Source organism: Cinclus cinclus, chromosome 15, assembly GCF_963662255.1.
Source record: "Cinclus cinclus chromosome 15, bCinCin1.1, whole genome shotgun sequence".
NCBI lineage: Eukaryota > Metazoa > Chordata > Aves > Passeriformes > Cinclidae > Cinclus > Cinclus cinclus.
The window spans coordinates 14,767,767-14,787,082 of NC_085060.1; the positions used below are offsets into that span (position 1 = coordinate 14,767,767).

At 46.7% G+C, this 19,316-nt stretch overlaps 1 protein-coding gene across 1 annotated transcript in view; it reads right to left on the reverse strand.

Annotated features, from left to right (window-relative positions):
- BRWD3 (bromodomain and WD repeat domain containing 3) overlaps window positions 1-18,739 on the reverse strand; it is a 43,530-nt gene extending 24,791 nt beyond the window's left edge. The window contains exons 1-8 of the mRNA XM_062502903.1: window positions 18,485-18,739; window positions 18,341-18,399; window positions 18,180-18,209; window positions 17,870-17,929; window positions 10,063-10,213; window positions 7,909-8,007; window positions 1,731-1,891; window positions 533-754 (exon numbers count right to left, since the gene is read on the reverse strand). Of these exons, the coding sequence (XP_062358887.1) occupies window positions 533-754; window positions 1,731-1,891; window positions 7,909-8,007; window positions 10,063-10,213; window positions 17,870-17,929; window positions 18,180-18,209; window positions 18,341-18,399; window positions 18,485-18,521 (819 nt within the window). The 5' untranslated portion in view covers window positions 18,522-18,739. The remainder of the gene's footprint in view (window positions 1-532; window positions 755-1,730; window positions 1,892-7,908; window positions 8,008-10,062; window positions 10,214-17,869; window positions 17,930-18,179; window positions 18,210-18,340; window positions 18,400-18,484) is intronic.
- Between the last annotated feature and the right edge of the window lie 577 nt (window positions 18,740-19,316).

Consider the following 19,316-nt stretch of genomic DNA (forward strand, 5'->3'; position numbering starts at 1 on the left):
GGATTGTCGTTTTTATCCTGGAATTTTGTTCTTTGGAGGTTTCTGCCAGGCAGTTGTGAGGTTTTTTAAAAGAAAATCTGCATTTTTGTTACAAATTTGTTACAACATCCAGAGCACCTGTTTAAGTGACAAGCTAAGATAACAAGGAAACAAGAAATGGGGAGTAAGGAATTTTAACTGATCCTTTGGAAAACAAATGTTCTTTGTGAACACAAGAGTGCTGGGTCAGGGGCTGTGCCAGGAGCACCACCAAAGATGCCAGCCGAGCCAAGGAGATGCTGCTGCTCTCTGAGTTGCTCTAAAAGAGCATTAGATCTCCTGTTTTATAGACCTAAGGAAGCAGCAGTGTAATCACCCAGCTAAAAACACATGGAAGCAGAAGGATGATCCCCTGGGCGCCACAGGATTGAGTTAACCAGGAAAAACACCCTTGAGTTGGGACAAATCATAGAGAAAAAGATCACTTTTATCCTTGACCACCACAGCTCTTATTACCATTCCAATTCAAGGGGTAAAACCCATCGATCCTCACCTGTATGGAAGTGATGGAAGCTGAGTGGCCCTGCAGGACTGCCAGGGGGGCACAGGTCCGGAGGCACCACACCCTGACCACCTTGTCACAGCTGCCCGCCGCCAGCAGCGTGTTCTCGTAGTTGACGGCCATGTCCGAGATCTCGGCCGAGTGGCCCCGCAGGGTGGACAGCAGGCGCCCGTCATCCGTGGCCCAGATCTTCACCAAACAGTCATCTGACCCCTGAAATTGCACAGGGATTCCCAAAGATTACTGAAAATACGGGATGTGGTCCGTGCACGTCGCGCATGGATCGCCGCGGATGGACGGGGATCCCAAACCCTGTGAGCTGACAGAACAACTCAGTGGGATTCCACAGAGGACAAATTTTAGGAAGGAATTCTTCCCTGTGAGGGTGGTGAGCCCCGGAATAGGCTGCCCAAAGAAGTTGTCCAGAAGATGCCCCTGGATCCCTGGAGCTGCCCGTGGCCAGGTTGGAGTGGGCTTGGAGCAGCTGGGATAGTGGAAAGTGTCCCTGCCCATGGCAGGAGGTGGGGCTGGATGACTTTGAAATATTCCAAACCATTCTGGGATTCTATGATTCTATGAACTGTGGAGTCAGGGGATCATCTTGTGGAGTCAACAAATTCTATTTGATAAAAGAGGATCGTGGAATCACAGGATGGTTTATGTTGGATCTGTTTGGAAGACATGGACACCTTCCACTATCCCAGGCTGCTCCAAGCCCCATCCAACCTGGCAGCCACAGATTCTTTGGGCATCTTGTGCAAAGGCTTCACCACCCTCACAGAGAAGGATTTCTTCCCAATATCCCACCTAACCCTCTCCTCTGGCAATGGGAAGCCATTCCTGCTTGTCCTATCACTCTATGCACAAGGATTAACGTTAACAGCTAAAAATGCAACATTCATTTGAAAAATCTGTTGATTTTTAAATATGCCCAACAAAAATCAAGGGCATCACCACAGAAATGGATGTCACTGCATTCTGGAGAAAAACTTAAAATAATTGTCATGTATTCACTGACACACTACAAATCCAGGAAGGTAAATTTAGTAGAAAAGCAACTTGCAGCTGAACAAAGTCATGTCTGCATCTCAATCAGTGACTAAGAAGCTGCTGAGGGACTCAAGAAAGAAAGAAATCAAACCAAACAAAGCAATCTTCGAAAAGGAAAAGGTCCAAATTTTAAACTTACTGTAAAAATTCTCCTCCCACTACGATCAAAGGCTATGCAATAAACAGAGGAGAGGTGCCCCAAAATCCTCTTGTGCATCTTCATATGTTGGTAGGTGGATGTTGGGAACAAGTGGCTGAAACGGCCACATCCAGTTAATTGCCTGGCAGAAAGGATATGAACTGGGAGGGAAAAAAAGAAGCAAAAAGAAGAGTGAGACATGAATTTTGTCCAGAACTCAGAGTAAATAAATATTAAATCAAATACAGTTATTAACAACTTTATTATTAGAATCAGTAATAAATCTGAACTTCTTCTACCTTATCAGAACACTCTGTCCAGTGTTATAAAAAGAAATCCCACTCCTGGATGGATCCTTTCAATACCCACCACAGACTGCATCTGCTTCCTTACCAAAAATAAAAGCAGAATGAAAAGCTCCCACCACAACTGGGAGTTATTCCAATGTTCAATTCATGAACAGGTAACAGATACATTTATCCTACACAGATGTGGAAAATCTTTATGGAAAATATTTGAAGGAAGAAAGGAAATTTAGGAAATTACATGTTACTAATATCAGTTACAAGAAGAGCATAATAGTAGTTTAAGTGCTTTGTTGTGATAAAAGAAGTGATAAAAAGTGACAAAAGTATTTCCTTGGAATGGCTTCCAGATCATACGTGAGGGCCATAGGACTTCCACATCCACATCCCCACATTTCCATGGCAATGGAATTGCAGAAGAAGAAATAGTTGGCACTGATGGAAAACTCTGTGGCAGAACAGCAGGTAGAATGTTGCAACAACAACAAACTCTTTCCCATTTCCACAGCCAGCAGCACTTCCAAGAACAGCCTAAAACCTAAATGCACAAATCCATCCTGTAAAAAAGCTTTTGATTGGATGCACAATTTGAGACCATTCTGGGGTATTTAATTTCACCAATCCTCTCTTATTACTATTTTCCCTAACCTATCCTCACTCACAGCACTTGAACTCTGGATTTGAAAGTTTTGAGAGGGTTTTTCAGTGGCACTTGAGGATCTAACAGAGCTGTGCTGGTGGGTTTGTGGAGTCCCTGTGATAGCAGATCCCCTGGAGCAACTCCTTATCTTCCCCTGCACCTTGATGTGGGCTGGGCTCCACAGGAGCCCCACAGAGCTCTTTAGTGCCTTTCACTCCCTTAGCTTAAAAGTCTAGTGAAAAACTCGAGCCATTTCTTAATTGTCTCATGATATCGCTGCCAATCCACACAAGAAAAAGATCATGGAATACATTAAAAAATTAATCTGCAAAGTCAAGAAGTGCCATTTCAAAGGGCTCCTAACCCGTAACTCCTTGTGTAAATTGATCCCACTGAAGTATTTACACACAAGCAAGGAAAAGAAATTGTTTCCAGCTTTAAAGAAAGCATTTTTGTGTCTCAGTTTTAGGTTCTGAAATGTGGATTATTTTTAATCACTCAATGCAATTGAAACATGACACATGAGGGAAAAAAAACCTGCATAAAAGATGCTTGCAAAAGCCATCGGGCTCCAGCATAACCTCACCTTCAGTCAATATTTGCTTTGCATGTAAAAACACACATTCAGCAATACTAAAAAGCAAAACACACTAAAGCAAATTAATTTACTACCCACCTGCTATTCAACTGATACCTGATATTATATAGGACTGTTAAACAAAAGTGTCTCCCTCAGCAAAGTAAAACTGAAATTTTAAGCTCTTTTTCCTACTTCTAACGCAGAGATCCCACAGTGATAAATGCTCTACAAGGTACCTCAGCTTTGCCTACACATTATTTTATTTACTCTTCAAGTATGACAGCTTAAAAGCTGAATTCTTAAAAAGATTACACCTCCCTTTCCCCCACCCTGTGTGCCAACAGACATGTGGAGCCATTCCGCAACATGGTGATTCTGCTTTCTTTCAAGGCTTCAAGCATTTCAATACATATATATATTTATATATTTCAATATATAGTGTCTCTGCCTGTAAGCAGATACATTTCAAATGTAGATACATTTCAAATGGTTTTGAGTATTTTTTTAACCACACAGAGAATTGTGTGAATCAAAAATACACTCTCATGTCAAAATATTCCTAATAATCACAATATTATCTGTGTCCCCCTGCAATCCTTCTGAATATTTACCACTGCTGTTTGTTGTAAACCCCATGAAGGAAGCACCAAAAGGCACCAAGATCCCACAGTTTTGGCACCTCACTTTTCCAGTCGATTCCCAACCTTGCAATCAGTTCAGCTTCAGCGGATATGAAAGTAATTTCTTTTTTTTTTTCTGTGTTTATTTCTCTATTTGCACAATGGGGACAAAACTCCTCATCTTCCATGGATAATTACCAAATAAAAAGCCCTGTTTATGAAATGCTTCAATCAGAGACATCCAGAACTATTGTTGAGCCATGAGCAGCAACAAGTTTATCAAGGCAACAGCATCTTTGGACAAAACAAAATTATCACTGCTTCAAAGGAACAAACCAAACATTCTCCACTGCTGTAATTTTAGGAAGATTAATACACAATATCTAAATAGGGAATTACCCCCACATGACAAAAATCCCTGTCAAGTTTCCTTCCTACAGCACAATGAAGTTATTGTCCTCCAAGGCCCCAAAGCACTAAAACCCAACAACAATTCCCACATGGAGAAAAGCAACTTAGTAACCCTAAAAAATTTTACTAACCTATCTCATTAACTGATGTATTTCATGCCACACTGGATGTAAGAGCTGCCAAGTCCACCCCCTCACTATTCCCTGCCAGGAAAAACTTTCAAGACAGTTATTTCCCATAAAAAGGGAGGAGATCCAGACTTCTTGATAAGAAAGGGTAATTTTGTCCCAACACTGAAGGGCCATCTCAGCTCCTCCAACCACCAACCTGTAAAATACAGGGACTTTTCTCTTTCTTTCCCACAGTCCTTGGTCCTGGGAGGCCACACCTTGAGGAAAACTGCAGTGCTTAATGCAAGTCACATAAGCTGACAACAGCAATTCCTAAATCACAATTTACCTCACATTCTACTATAGGTAACGGCACAATGTAAAAACCCTTGCAAGAAAGCTCATCTAGGAAGGATAAACCCCAGCCTCAACAACAACAACACACCAGTGAAAGCTAAATGAAAAGAACAATCATCAGACAGCCTGGACTTCAAAGTTAAATCACAACCTCAGAAGGAATTCAAGAATTTCAGTGAGGCAAAGTCACTGAGCAGCACCAGCTGGAATTCCTGGTCTCCCTAAAAACCCTCATCTTGAACCACTTTTTGCAAGGAAAATTAGAAAATGGGAAACTGGTGCAAATGTTTGTTTTAAAATCAGCTTCTCAGGGGTGATGAGCTCCTATCAGACTGTTTTACCTTCTGCAAGAAGCACTGTAACTTTGTAATGTAGATCTAGATTTTGCTCTCGTCACAAATCCAAGCAGGGATTGGGTACCATTCACAGGAGGGACACAAGCCAGGATTTCACAGGAATGCCAGGAAACCAACACAGTTGGCTCCTACACGGAAAACACCTTCTCAGAGGGTGGCTGTATGGCCACAAAGAGCCTGGACCCAGGAAAAGCAGTGAAAGCACAGCGTGTTCCAGCTCTGGGAGCTGCTGACCTCATGGAACTCATTTCCAGCATGAACCATCATTGATTCCTGACCTCATCCCAGCACTGCTCTTTGGCAGGCCCAAGGTAGCTGGATCACCTTGACTGTGAATTTCCACCCAGCTGAAATGCTTGCTCACTGAGACTGTGCTGAAAACCTTCTGCTTCCAAATTTTGTGTTGTTTTCACTAACAACAGCTGCCCACAGAAAGATTTCCATCCTCAGGTTAGAGCAGCTCTTAAAAGAGTGAAAACAACCTTCTTTCTGATCTGCTCTGAGCTGCCTGAAAGGAAAAAAAAAAGAAAAAAGCCCTGAAAATTGAAGCAGCATCAAAAGCAAGTTTATCAAAGGGGAATCACTCCCAGTCCTGAGGTATTGCATGACCAGTCTTTCCACTTTCTGTCTGGAAGAGCACAAAGGGAGCCCTAAAAGTTCCACTACAGCAAAAGCTGCCCAGAAAGGCTCGAGCAGACTCTCCTCCTCCATGTCATCCTGCTGGCAGCAGGAAGCTCTGCCAGTGTTTTCCCTCCCTTCTCCCTCCAGCAGATCACCACAGCCTCAACACACAGGCACCACATCCCTGGGAATGACTTCCACAGCTCAGCACCTTCCCAGAGACTCCCTCAGCCAGAAGATTCCCAGCTCTGCACAAACAGGCTGGGAAAAGGCAACATGGATTTCCTGCTCCAGTTCCACTGTGCAGGACCTTTTATTTTGGGAGTATGGACCATAGGGTCCCATCCCAACCATCCCAACCACATGGAAAGGCAACCACTGCAACTCCAACCTCTTGCAGTTGGGCTCTCCCAGTTGATCCCAGCTGAACCATCAGTGAACCCATTCTCTCAGCATTTATAGTGGAAAGCTTAAATCCTTATCACTGGAAGGGAAATTATGTGAGAACACTCCTGGCTGCTCATCCTTATTTACCACTTTGCACACACTGACACAATCACCTCACCCCTGAATACTCATTAATGGGTGTCTTTTACTTCAGCCCAACTCCTTCCGAAAGTAATTCCAGAGAAGCCAATCTGCCTGAGCCAGCACAGTGTGGGAATTCAGAGTTATGCCAAAATACCAAAGAGGTCAGGCACACTTCTTCACCTTGTACTTAAGGCACACACACTCTGCAGGATCTCTGGCTGGCACCATTCACCAGGAAAAAAACACCCATTTTGCACAAATAGACACAGAGTTTTCTGACTTCCTCTTCAGGATTAACAAGAAACTTCTTCCAAAATCAAACTTTTGTCAAACTTTTAATATTTATGCACGTTTTCCTCTCCTAGTAGTAGTTTATGCAGCTACACCAAGTACTGCATTCTTCCAGGAATCAATACTTATAAAAATAATTTCCTGGCTATGAAAGACCCTTTTCCATATAATACCTTTGTATTTCTAAAAAAAAAAAAAAAAACAACAAAAAACAAAGAAAGCAATTAGAAAAACACCCAAACAAAAAATTATTCTGTTCTTTAATTCACTAAATCGTTACCAAGCAAGCAGCACAGCCCTTGCCATGAAAGCATGACAAATGCTGAAGTCCAATCTGCCAGGATGCCTCATTAATAATAGCAAATATTCCAAAAACACCCAGTCTGATGAAAGAATTGATCCAAGAATCCGTGCAGAAATACAACCAGAAGAGTTGTGTGCAATAAATCCACAACTCAGACTATTAGTAATCCATCAGCACAACTGTTCACAGTAAAGTAAGTGCAGAACCAGCTGAAAATAATAAATACACAGATAAGGCAGAAACAGAAAACTGCCAGCACCATCCCTCCTTCTCCAAATGGAGGGAGGATCCATATGTGAAAGGACTCTCTGACAAACCAGGAAGATGTATCCATTTGCACAAACAGAGATAAAATACCCTAAAAAGAAACAAACCAGGATTTACTTTTATGCCTGCAAGAATCAATTCTTTCTGCTATAAAAACAGTTAATGAAAGTTCAAACCATACAAGGCAAACACTTGAGTTTATATAAAACAGAGCAGCTCTGTGATGAGATGTAAGCTGAGAGCCCACATATATCCGAGTTTTATACAAGTCCTTTATCTAATTGTGTGGACAACTGAGGCTGAAGGAACACAAATGTTGCTTTGGTGATTATTTCCTCTTTGGAAAGCGATGCTGCAAGCAGTCTGTTTTCTGTCATAATCCAACTAAAAGGAATTCTTGAGTCAAAAAAGTTCCCTGGGAGCCAGACGCTTTGTTCTGGCTAAGATTCCATGATGATTCCAGGACTCCATGCTCCTGTGACCATGCACATCCAATCTTACAACCACATGTACATATTATGGAGGCAAACCAATATTCAAGCCCATTGCCCTCCAAACAACCATGCAAAACGTGGCTAAACACACTGCGGAAAATCCAAGCTGAATAATACAAAAATTATCCTATTGTCAGGGAGAGACCTATTTTAGACTAATTCATCATGAAATGTCAGAGAAAACATTAATACAAGCCCAGAGTAGTGTCTTAGTCAGTAAGAGGAGCATTCTGTGTGGTGGGGATAAATTCAGAGAGGAGAAAAGAATATTTTATGGACTTCCAGACTCACCCACGTTTGGTGGCTTCCCGTAGTTCACTGGGAGTTCGGGGGGTCGGCCCCTGTGCAGAGCTGCAAATGCAGATCCTTTCCATAGTGTGTGTCTGAAGTCTGCACCAGCAAAAGTGACAAGGGAAAAGAAATCATCAATACATTACATAATCAAGAGATCAAGCACCGCTCCCAACAGCCCACAGTAAGATTTGTCTGATTAAACAGTTTGTCAGATTCCTCATTTTAGAGATTGCGACTCTGATCTCCAGTTCCTCAGCAGTGTCACTGTAAATGGTTTCAACTTATTTTTGCTTAATTTGGGTGATTACTGATTCTAAATTCACAGAGAGAAAAAGTGAATTCTAAAAGTGGGTGCACTCTGTATTGAGGCCCATCTAAACTCTGCCATGTTTTCCTTCTGCAATGCCAACACTTAAAGCACCTCTGCTTAGGAACTGCACGTTTGTGAATTCACATTTTGTTGCCTAAAAGTGAGAGAAGTGAGGGTTTCTTCCAATAAATCTGTTTTCCTGCAATATGTGGCAATGTGCCTTCCTTTCAGATTGTCCTCTGCACCCCCCCCCCCCCCCCCAAAAAAAAAAAATCATTGTTTTAAAGTGAAGACTGTTCTCTTTAAAGACTCTCCAACTCTCTACTGCCAACTGGCCTCGGAGAGGCTCCTCTCTAGAACAATAGTGATTTTTCTGAGACTGTTCAAAGTGCCTCAGAAATTAGACCTGGATTTCTTCCATTTTTGGCCATCTGGAGGGAGAGAAATGAGCTTCCACGGTGAGTAAGTGCTGAAACAGAAGGACAGTGCCGCAGGTTGGTGGATCTGTGTAGCACCATGTAGGTCTCTGAACATGAAGTGCACAAGCTGAGGTGACTCAGAGACTCCTGAGAGCACCTTCTGATTAAACCCCAAACTGCTGCACAGAGCATTAAATGATACTCATTAAAAACAGCACTCAGACTTCCTAAAATAGATCCATCCACCTAAACCCTTCTGTTCCCCTGCAGAAAAATGTTTATTTTCTCTTTACATTTTGCTGCTGTTTGCTTCTAAGCTGCAAACTGAGTCTGAAAGAAATGAACGTTTCTCTGCAAACCTGAGTTTCTGCACCTAATTACAGGAAAGCACAGGCAAAACAAGACTCAGTCCCAGAACTCTGTAGGGCCACATGTTTGGGAACAGCTCATCCCTCCAGGAGAGATCCCATGGATCAGCAGATGCTCGTCAGCATCACAGTGTGACTTCACAGGATGCAGGGAATTAAGCACTCAACTGCCACCAGAACAGGAAGGTCCTGCTCTGCCATCCCTCCTCCTCTCCCAGGATGATGCTCCTCCTCCTGTGTCACCTCCAGCCCTGTGATCCTCTTCCACCAGCTCATTTAATTCACTACTACAAATTTTGCAACATTTCAGCTCTCTGAATCAGCACATCCCAGGACCAAGGAAGTTCTGGCTCCTGCAGGCAGGAAGTGGCAGGGGCATGGAGTCAGGAGGGAAGGAGGAATCACTTCAATAGCAGATGGCTCTCAGATCTCTTTAGTTCTAACACAAAACTGCTCTCGGGATCATTCTCTCAAGCAGAGAGTTTTACAAAGGAAAAAGGAATGGTGCTCTCCTCATGAAAGGAATGGGGGCTTTCAAATTAACTTGAAGCAAGGGCAAGCAGGAATTGTCCCTGAAGAATCAGCCTGGCCTTCCACTCCCTAAATGCTGCCCCAAATGCCACCACCCTGTCCTGTGTCTGCACAGCCAGGGAGTTAAAGAATGGAAAAAAAAGCAGGCTGAAAAACAGCCCAGCTCAGTGATTTCAGACACAGATGTGTGTAAATGTATATGGAAAAAATGGCATTTTTCAGACACATCAAACCCCTAATCCCATTCACATCATTTACACAAACACCAACACACTGGGAAGAAGGCAGAGGAAGTAACAAGATCAGGCAACCATAGGCAAGAATTGCTTAAAATAGCATCTTCAACCCAAGAAAATATATCCAACAGGGCCAGCAACAACTGCATTTTAGGAAGAAAAAAGCTGGCAAGCACAGGAGACAAAACAGGGCTCATACAAACATACAGATATCCCAACAGGAATGGCAACAAAAGGGGGTTAATAATGAAAACAGAATTCAAACTCAGAGAAATTGAGAATCTTACCTTTTGCTGCCCTCAGGAGAGACTGGCGCCCGACACCCAGCAAAGTCTGCACCCCCAGGACACTCTGGGGGATTTCCTTGTCTAAGAGGGGTCCAAGTCTCTCACAGATCCTAAGAAGATAATCCGGAGGAATGTGTGCATTGACAGCCACCTGAACACACAAACAACAGAGACATTTGAAAACTGGTTTATTTTCACTTCTACTGGTAGTACTTTGTTTGATGTTCAAGCGTAAATTTGCTGCAACCAAGCTTAAACCCCCTTAAAATTAATTATACTGCATTTTAAAGTGATGGGAGTGTTGCAAAAGCCACACCAGAAATTTCAGGTTGTAACAGCTTAATTGTAAATTTAGGATATCCCTTAGCAAGAAACAAAATGTCTCAGTGCAGTGCTCTGCTCCAACAACTTTTGTTAAGGCTTTTTTACCTTAAAGTTCATTCTTTTCCCATTTTTTGCTTAACTGAAACACCCTTGCAATGACATCACTGTATGAAGCATATGTGTAAAAGAATAAAAACCTTAAAAATTACCTAAAACCCCTAAACATTACCCTAAAATCAATACTCAGTCTCCACTTTCTAGCTCCTGGGTGTAGATATCTTTAAGACCTACATGTGTAGGCTCCAATTTTGTCATGTTGGGAAAACATCCTTTATTTTTCCCTTTGGACAGAGACTGTTTTCTGTGGAGAGACAACAGTTTTTCTGACAGTCTGTTCAAACAACAAATAAATGGTGCCTCATTATCCAGAATGTCCTGCACTGCCTGACTCCTGTATTTACAAACTGGCAGGAAAAGCTGCCCATCAGAGCTCCTTTGACATAGGACACACAGCTCCATCCACCTCTTTTCATGGATCAACAGCCTCCTGCCTACCCAGATCCCAGGGATGTGCCCAGCTCCTGCCCCAGCACACCGGAGGGAGTGCCAGGCATCAGGAAGGAGGGGAAGCTCTGTAATTCCCTCAGCTCTGCTGCCAAAACATTGTTCACTCAACTGTGTCACCAAACAGATTATTAGGACACGTTGTTGGGAATTTTTTCATTCCAGTTGGGCAACAGCAGTGGAGCAACAGGACCCAGGACAGCCAGGCAGGGCTGGATAATGCCACCACCTGCACCCTGAGCAGGATCAACATTGTCCCATAATTCAGATTTTAACCAGAAAGAAAAGGGAAATATATCTAATTAAATATACAAATTATCAGTGATCTAAATCCAACTAAAAACTCTTCCAGTGTGACAGAAACTCCTGGAGAAGAGACAGGTTCCTCCCTGCACTCATCCCTCAGTCACTGCTGCTTAAAGAATCATCTCATCAATCATGATGGTTCTAAAGACCCAAAATCATCATTTTTTCAGTGCAGGAATGAGAAACCTGATGAGTGCATCACCATGTTCTCATTCCATGACTTTTCATCCTGTGAGTGAGCACCAAGGAATGACCCTGTGAATGCTCTCCTGCACTGACAGGTTTCTCCAGTCATTTTAGCTTTTGTCCTTAAAATCAGAGTTCCAGAATTATACTGGCACCTTCCCAGTGGTACAACCAGTGAAGTCCAGTGTATGAGCATGAGCAGTCTTTCACTGTAAACGATGGGATATAACAGAAGTTGAAATGAGAGAAAAGGATTACCCGAACTTTGGTATTTGCCTCTCATTCTGACTCATTCCTGAAACACTATAAATGTGTTCATGCTACAAAATATTTTATGATGCTGCACCAAGTCTCCCTTCAGTGTCTAAGATTTCTGAAAGGGTCTGAAAGGGAAGTTCTAGAGAGAGAATCTGCAGTTAGGTAATATCTGAGTATGAAATTCTGATTTCCATCTTGATAACCAGCAACAAGCCCCTCAGTGACCAACTGAGGTTACAATCGCCAATACACAGCAATGTATCAATCTCAAGATTAAAAGATCAAAAACACCAACCTAGAAGCTCTGAAATTTTACTTCCAGAGCACCAAAAGAACCCAAACCATACCGCTCTCTCTGGAAATGCAAAAAATCCAAACCATTTTCCCAGTGTAGCACAGCAAACAGTCCCCTCTTCACCCTGGAGCTGGGTTGGGAGTTTCACCATATTCTGTGCCTAGGAAGGTGCTGAATGAAGCCTGGCAGCAAACATCCCACTGCAGAGACAGAGCCCAAGGTGTTCCACAAGCAGTCCTGACTAACTCCAAAATGGAAAAGGACTTGGTGGCTTAAAGATGAAGGCCCACTTTCACAGGGAATAGCAAAGAGCAAACACTGACACACATGGAGCTCGACAGCATTCCCTGATCACACTTCTTTCCCTGCACATCTCCGTGTTTCTACAACCCCCAACAGCCACAAATAAGCAGCCCTTAATCTGAATATTAGCACTGTTGTTACTAACAAACAGCTCCATAGGCAGGCAGCAAGAGCAGCAAATTCTCCTGGTGATTTTTTTTCCATAATAACTTCCAGAAAAAATGCTTAAATCACAGCCCAGAGAGAAACAAGCAATTCTATTTTCAGGTTCCCAGAAGAACTTGAATCAAAAACCCTTCCTTTCACCTCTTTGTGAGAGTTGTAAATGGATTTTAAGTATCTTTCTAGAACATGAAGCTGCAAACATCCAGCTGAAAAAAATAATGTTTCCCAGATCAGATTTTCCTTAAAAGAAGGATGGAAAAAGGCAAAGGTAAAGCTACACCTCTTAGTGTGTGCTTGTCCAAATCCCACGTGGCAAAATGAAACAGCACCAAGGATATTATCAGCTCCTCAAATATATCAGAAAATATTTTAGAATATAATGAGTAAATATTTTGGAAAATAATTGGAAAAAAATATAGATGAGTAATACAGGGCCAAACCATGAATGTTAAAATAATGCAGAGCTGAAAATGTTCTAAGTGAGAACAAATGCTGCATCTTGGAATAAATCATAAAGAAAATATGTTTTGTTGCCTTAGGATGTGAAAATCCTATACAAGTTAAACTATGAGAGCACAAGAATGGCACAGAACCAGGTGAGTTCTTGACACAATAACCACAGAGGTACAATGGATCTAAAAAGTGAAGGATTAAGTGAAGCCAATCTATTATTTTAAAAAATTTCTTTTTAAAAAACTCTGCCAGTCCTGACTGCTTGAGACAGGCTGAGATAAGCTGCTCCAGTGATAAGCACAAGCACTTCTATTAGTGAAGTCACGTCAGGGCTTGGAGAAATTCAAGCCCTAAACCTGTTCATGGTCCTGTGGTTAGAGGCATCACCTCAGAGACCATGAGCAGAGTCCTCCCTGGAGCTGGAAGAAGCAGCTTCTTGACCCCTGAAACAAAATTCCCTGGTGTGACCCTGATGCCTGTTTGGACAATGCCCTCAGGCACAGGCTGGGATTCCTGGGGTGTCTGTGCAGGGAGAGGAGATGGATTTGATGATCCTTGTGGGTCCCTTCCAAGTCAGGAGCCTGTGATTCTACAGCTGCTGACAGCTTCTTCTCCAATAAACAGGGAACAAACAACCCAAAAAAGACTCTTTGTGATTACTACTTAAAGGTAGATGTCCGTTTTGTGAGAGATGGGAACCAGGGAGCTCTGGGAACCATCTCTTTTAGGAAGCCCAGTGGAACATCTTTTCAAAGCACAGATCTGAGGAAGGAGCTGCAGACTGGAACGAGGCAGCGACGAAGCCCTTCAGAGGCTGCTCTGTCCCCATTCCTGCTGGGCAGGCCCAGCTGGGCCTCAGCAGCGCATTTCTCTCCTCCAGGTAGTCATCCAACACTTCCCTCATTTGCCAAAATAACCATCAATTAAGAATCAATTGACAACTGTATCAAAAAGCAGTGGAGGAGGCCAAGAGGCCGAGGCAGCTGAGCAAGCAGGAAATTACTCACGACCTCAAATAGGGAATCTCAGCAAAAAGGAAGCTCAGACACTGGACCCGCACAAGATGCCAACAACATGCAAATAGACTGGAACTAAAAAAGCCTTTACCCACTGGGATCCCCAGAGAGAACGGGCTGGAACGACCATGCTACCAGATGACATTTTCCTGAAGTGACAAAACTGTAATATCTCTGCTCTGCTAATGCTGGGATTGGCAGGATCTATAAATACCAGCACCTCGGACTCTGGGCTAGTTTTAAATCAATGCAGATGGGCAAGGCAGGAACTCGGAGCCAAATCCCATAAGCTGTTCCATACCAGCACAGCCGCTCATGGATACAAATTCCCCACTGTCCAATGACAGCTTCTTTTCTGTTTTGCCTGGAATTACATGTTTTTCAGCAGAAAGACCAAACCAGGCTGAGCCAGAAGACTCAGCCCATTAGAAAGTTCTTAAAACCAGAGCAGAGTCAGTCACCTTTATCAGGAATAAACAAAGATAATGTGGAACAGCAGGTCACTGGAGACTGTGCTGATAATCGGAGTCGTTCAGCTTGACTCATCTGTACAGCAGCTGACTCCACACCAAGCTGCTGTGGCTCATTTAAAACCAGAGCATTAATTGCCTGCAAGTTGGACACACTTCAGACCTTCGTAAGGCTGGACTGGACGGGGCTTGGAGCAACCTGGTCTAGTGGAAAGTGAATCTGCTCATGGCAGGAGGTGGAATGGGATGGGCTTGAAGGAAACCCAACCCAAACCAGCCTGGGATTCTGTGATTCACTGACCCTCCCCTTTACAAAACACATCTCATGGCTCAAGATCACCAGCAGTCAGTGAGGAAGACCATTGTGGAGTACATCTGAAGAATTCAGCCTGGAGAAGAGGAAACTGCGGGGAGAGTAATTGGGGGCTGCAGCTCTTCCTGAGGGGCAGCTCTGATCTCTCTCCCTGAGAGAAGGACAGGACCCAGGGAACAGCTGGAAGTGTGTCAGGGAGATTTAGGTGGAGATTGGGAAAGGTTCTTCCCCCAGAGGGTGTTTCATCACTGAACAGGCTCCCCAGTGCATGGGCACAGCCTCAAGGCTGCCAGAGCTCCAGGAGGGTTTGGACAACACTGCCAGGGATGCACAGGGTGGGACTGCTGGGGTGTCTGTGCAGGGCCAGGAGCTGGACTGATGGTCCTGTGTGTCCCTTCCAGCTCAGGATACTCTGTGACTGGGATTACCCAGACAGGCAGCCACATGCTGCAGGCAAAAAGTGCTCCAACATGAAAATAAACAGGAAAAACAAAGGGAATACAATGCACACAATCTTGCACTCTGTGTGGTTTTGCTCCATAGGTACAATTCTTATTGGTGTGTCTTAAATTACTCATCTGCCCTGTGATACCTGGCATTTAAAGTAAAAGATTAAGTTTTTTTAAAAAAGGAACAAAGAAATCTCAGAGACAGCTTTCAGATCTTGCCTAAAAACTGGAGAGAAGTGGGAGTAAACATTCCCTAGATAAAAAACACCCAGTAGCCATTGGGCTGTTCCATCTTTATCACTCCCAAAAGCCCAGGAGCAGTAACAGAGTACTCAGTGGTCACAGTATTGGCATATTTTCTGAAAAACACCAGCCAGAACCTAAACAGCCATACTAAAGATGGAAAAAGCTGAAATACCAGAACAAGAAATACTCTGTCTGAATATTGGGCAACCAAACAAACAAATCAGCTTCTCCGGGCTGTAAGCTTTCATGAATTCAATTACCTGCCTGACTAGAGTAGCTGCACAACTCAACTGAGATTGTAAATGATTTTGGGTTACTGTCTGTAAAAAGGAGAAATGGGTAGGAAAAAACCCTTTACCTCCAACTGCTGGCATCTCCAAATAAATTTTGGTTCATTATGTGCCTGAAATAATTAAAATGAAGGTCAGAGTGCTTTGTGTCCTTCACAACCCTGGCTCTGTTCTGAGCATGGCATTCAGACATCCAGGCAGCCCTGAAGTCGAGGAGCTCAGGTTAATAAACAATCATATGCAGCCAAAAGTCCAAATTCCAAACACAGAAAACCCTGAGCAACGAGGGAGAAAAAGCCTTTCTTCAACATCCTTAACACTCTGAGGATTCACAAAGAGAAACTCAGCTCATCCCACCTGGCATCAACCTGTCTCACTGTAATGATTCATTTATAATCCTGGTCCTTACTGTAAACATGAGAAACAGTCAAATAATAACAGATTAAAAAGGCAAACTAGAAACATTGGTTAGTACTGATTAAGACATAAGAAAGAAAATCTTAAATTTAATTATGATACGAGTTTATACAGAAAGAAGAAATTTCCCATTAAGTCCAAAATTCACTTTGAATTGTTTTTTCTCCCATTTCTGAAATGTTAAAGGTAACTACATGTTTCAACATGTTCGCACACACACATTTAAAAAAAGGTTTTAAAGCTTTTATATCTACGCCACAGAGAATGAAAGGAAAAAAATCAAATGATATGCAAAACCACTCTCTCTGACACCAGACTTCACAGTGGCTGCTAATATTCCTCTTGGATACTGGATGCAGTCCCATGCTAAACCTGAGACAGCCCACAGTTAGATTTCAGATTCTCTAGGAAAGCCATAGGGCACCAGAATTTACTGAATGCAGAACTTGCTCTATGTCTCCTCACTCAGTTCACAGTCCCAGAATCGTCCACAAGAGGTGTGAGGAAGGCCAGCTTCCACCTGAAATTCTGAACAGACTTTGGAAAGGGAAAAGCAGCGGGTTCTCTGGGCACAAGTTCTGTCCACACCTGAGCTCCTACAATATTGCTGAAGTGGGAAACCAGCTTCTGAAACAGATGTAGAAGAGTTTGAGCAACAGGCATGGCAAAATCCCACGTCGCCATTGCTCCACGGGAGAGGGAGAAGCCAGGACGTGCTTTCCATTCCTTCCAGGTGAGGTGCCAGTGCTGGTCACAGGTATCAATGCTATAAACGCTACTGGGAAGTTTACAGCGTTCCGACTGCGAAGTGCTACATCAGCGCCACACGTCATTCCCCAGAGCTCCCAGCAATGCAACCAAGGGCGTCTGGACCCTTTGGAAAAGGACTGGAATCCTTCAGTTTTGCGGCTTTCACACAGACTCATCTCGGGGGATGCGGGGCCAAGGGCCACCCCCCAGCCCCGGCCTTGCGGAGGGACTGACCTTCCTCAATGACACACATCCATAGGGTTTACACCTCAGCAAAAGCCGCCACTTCGTGTATTTCACCGGCATTTAACAGCCACAACACTACACTTCCTAACCCCTCCTTTCCTGCCTGACAGCAGGCCCAGACGCCGCGGTGAGGGGCGGGTTTCGCGCAGGCCGCCGCAGGCCGGGAATCCCTGACCCAGCCCGGCAGCGCCGGGCCCAGCGGCACGTCCGGCACGTCCCCCCCGCCGGGCCGCGAGAGCGCGGCCGAGCCCGGCCCGGAACGGAGCGGAGCAGCCCCGGGGGCGCGGGCGAAGCGGCTGAGATGGCGCGGGGGGAACGGGGGGGGGACCCGCGCCCCCCGCCCCGCCGGCTCCGCCGCGGCGCGGCCGCAGCCAATCAGCTGCCGCCTCACATCGACGCGCACCGCTCTCCGCGTTGTAAGGCGCAGCGCCATTGGCCGCGGCGGGGCCCGGTGCGTGCCCTCGGATAACCCCCGGCCCCACAATAGCGCGGCCGCTCCGCCGGTGCCACCGGGTGGTTCACGGGGGTCTCACCGACAGGCCCCGGACCTGCCGCGCCTCCGCTCCTTGTCTTCCCTTCCCCTCCGCTCCGCACCCCGCGGCCCGCCGCGGCCTCGGCGGGGCGCAGCCCGCAGCCCTGGTTGGGGGGAAACACACAAACGGCTCGGGGGTGGGGGACGCGGCGCCCGGTGCGGCGGCGGCGGCGCGGAGGGCGAGGGGAAGTTGTCGGAAAAGTAAGGAGTGAAACTTGTCTTACCAGGTCCTCGAAGCTCCGGCGGTGCTCCTTGCCCTGCCAGTCCAGGCGCCGCGGAATCAGCTGCGGGAGGGACACGGGGACGGGGGCGGCCGTCAGAGCCCGAGTGACCTCTCCCCGAGGAGCCCCCCCCGGTGTCCACCCGCGACCCCCGGGATGGAGCCCCCCGGCCGTTGCCCCCAGCCCCGCCGCGGGGCAGCCGCGCTGCCGCCGGGCGTCCCGGTGGAAGATGGGCTGGGTTAGACGGGGCAGGGCAAACGCCGACCCCGCCGTCCCGTGGGCTTCCCCCGTCCCGCCGGGGTAGGCGCCTCACCTGGTGCTCCTCCAGCTCCTCCACCAGTACCTGGGGACACAGGGACACACAGACAAACACAAAGGACGTGAGTCCAGCGACCGCAGCGCAGCGGCTCTCCCGTCCCGTCCCGTCCCGTCGCCGCCCGCCCGGCCCGGCCGGAGCGCTGGCTCCGCGCTCACCTGGGCGGATTTCTTGCAGGGTCCGGACTGCAGGAACCGTGCGATCAGGTAGTAGAGCTCTGCGGAGGGGCGGGGGAGAGCAGGTTAGACACGGTTAGGACGGAGAGGGTGCGGAGCGCAGCCCCCGCCGCCAGCGATACCCACCGGCTTCCAGCTGGGTCGGGGCGGCCGCCGCCGCCATCCTCCTCGGGAGGGGGAGGGGAGGTGGCGGATGGCGCCCCGGGGGGACTCGGCTCCTAGTGCGGGCGCAGCCCCATGCCGGAGCAGCGGTGCCGGTGCGGGGCGCGGGTCCCGGTGCGGGTGCGGGTGCGGGTCCCGCCCGGGCTCATCGCGGCTCCGCGGACCGAGCGCCGCCGGCACCGCCCGCACCGCCGCCTCCCGCCGCCGGGGGGCGCGCGCGGCAGCGCCGGGCGGGCGGGGGGGGGCAGGAAGGGCGGGGCGGTGACGCGTCGCGGGGGGGCGCCCTCCACTTCCGGCCGGCGGCTCCTGAGGGAGGAGGAGGAGGAAGGGGAGGAGGAGGAGAAGAAAGGGCCGGGTCAGGAAAGCCGGGATGTGCCTGAGGGGTTTGGCCGCCGTTATGGTGCAGCGCTGAGCCGGGCTCATCCATCAGGGGGCTCGGTTTCCGTCACGGGGGAGCGCTAACGGCCTCTGTTCTCGCGGCATCGCCCCTCAGCCCTCCCGATTGTCGCTGCCTCAGCCCTCACGACGGCAGTGTTCTCGGCCTCAGTGGTCGTGGCCTCCTGCCTGGCAGCGCTTGGGAAATGGAGCCCCTCAAATGAAGCAGTTTTTAAAAGAATTAAGGGATTCAGGAATCTTAGGGATGCTGTCAAGAGTAGGGGGATGGAGCCCACGCTGTGCCACGGAGGGGACGCAGGACTGCGCGGTGGGGAGGTGACGGCCCTCCCGGTAAACAAGGCCTGGCTGCCGGGCGGTGTCTTAGGTTCGGGTGGCTTTAGGAGTTAGATAAAAGTGTTTG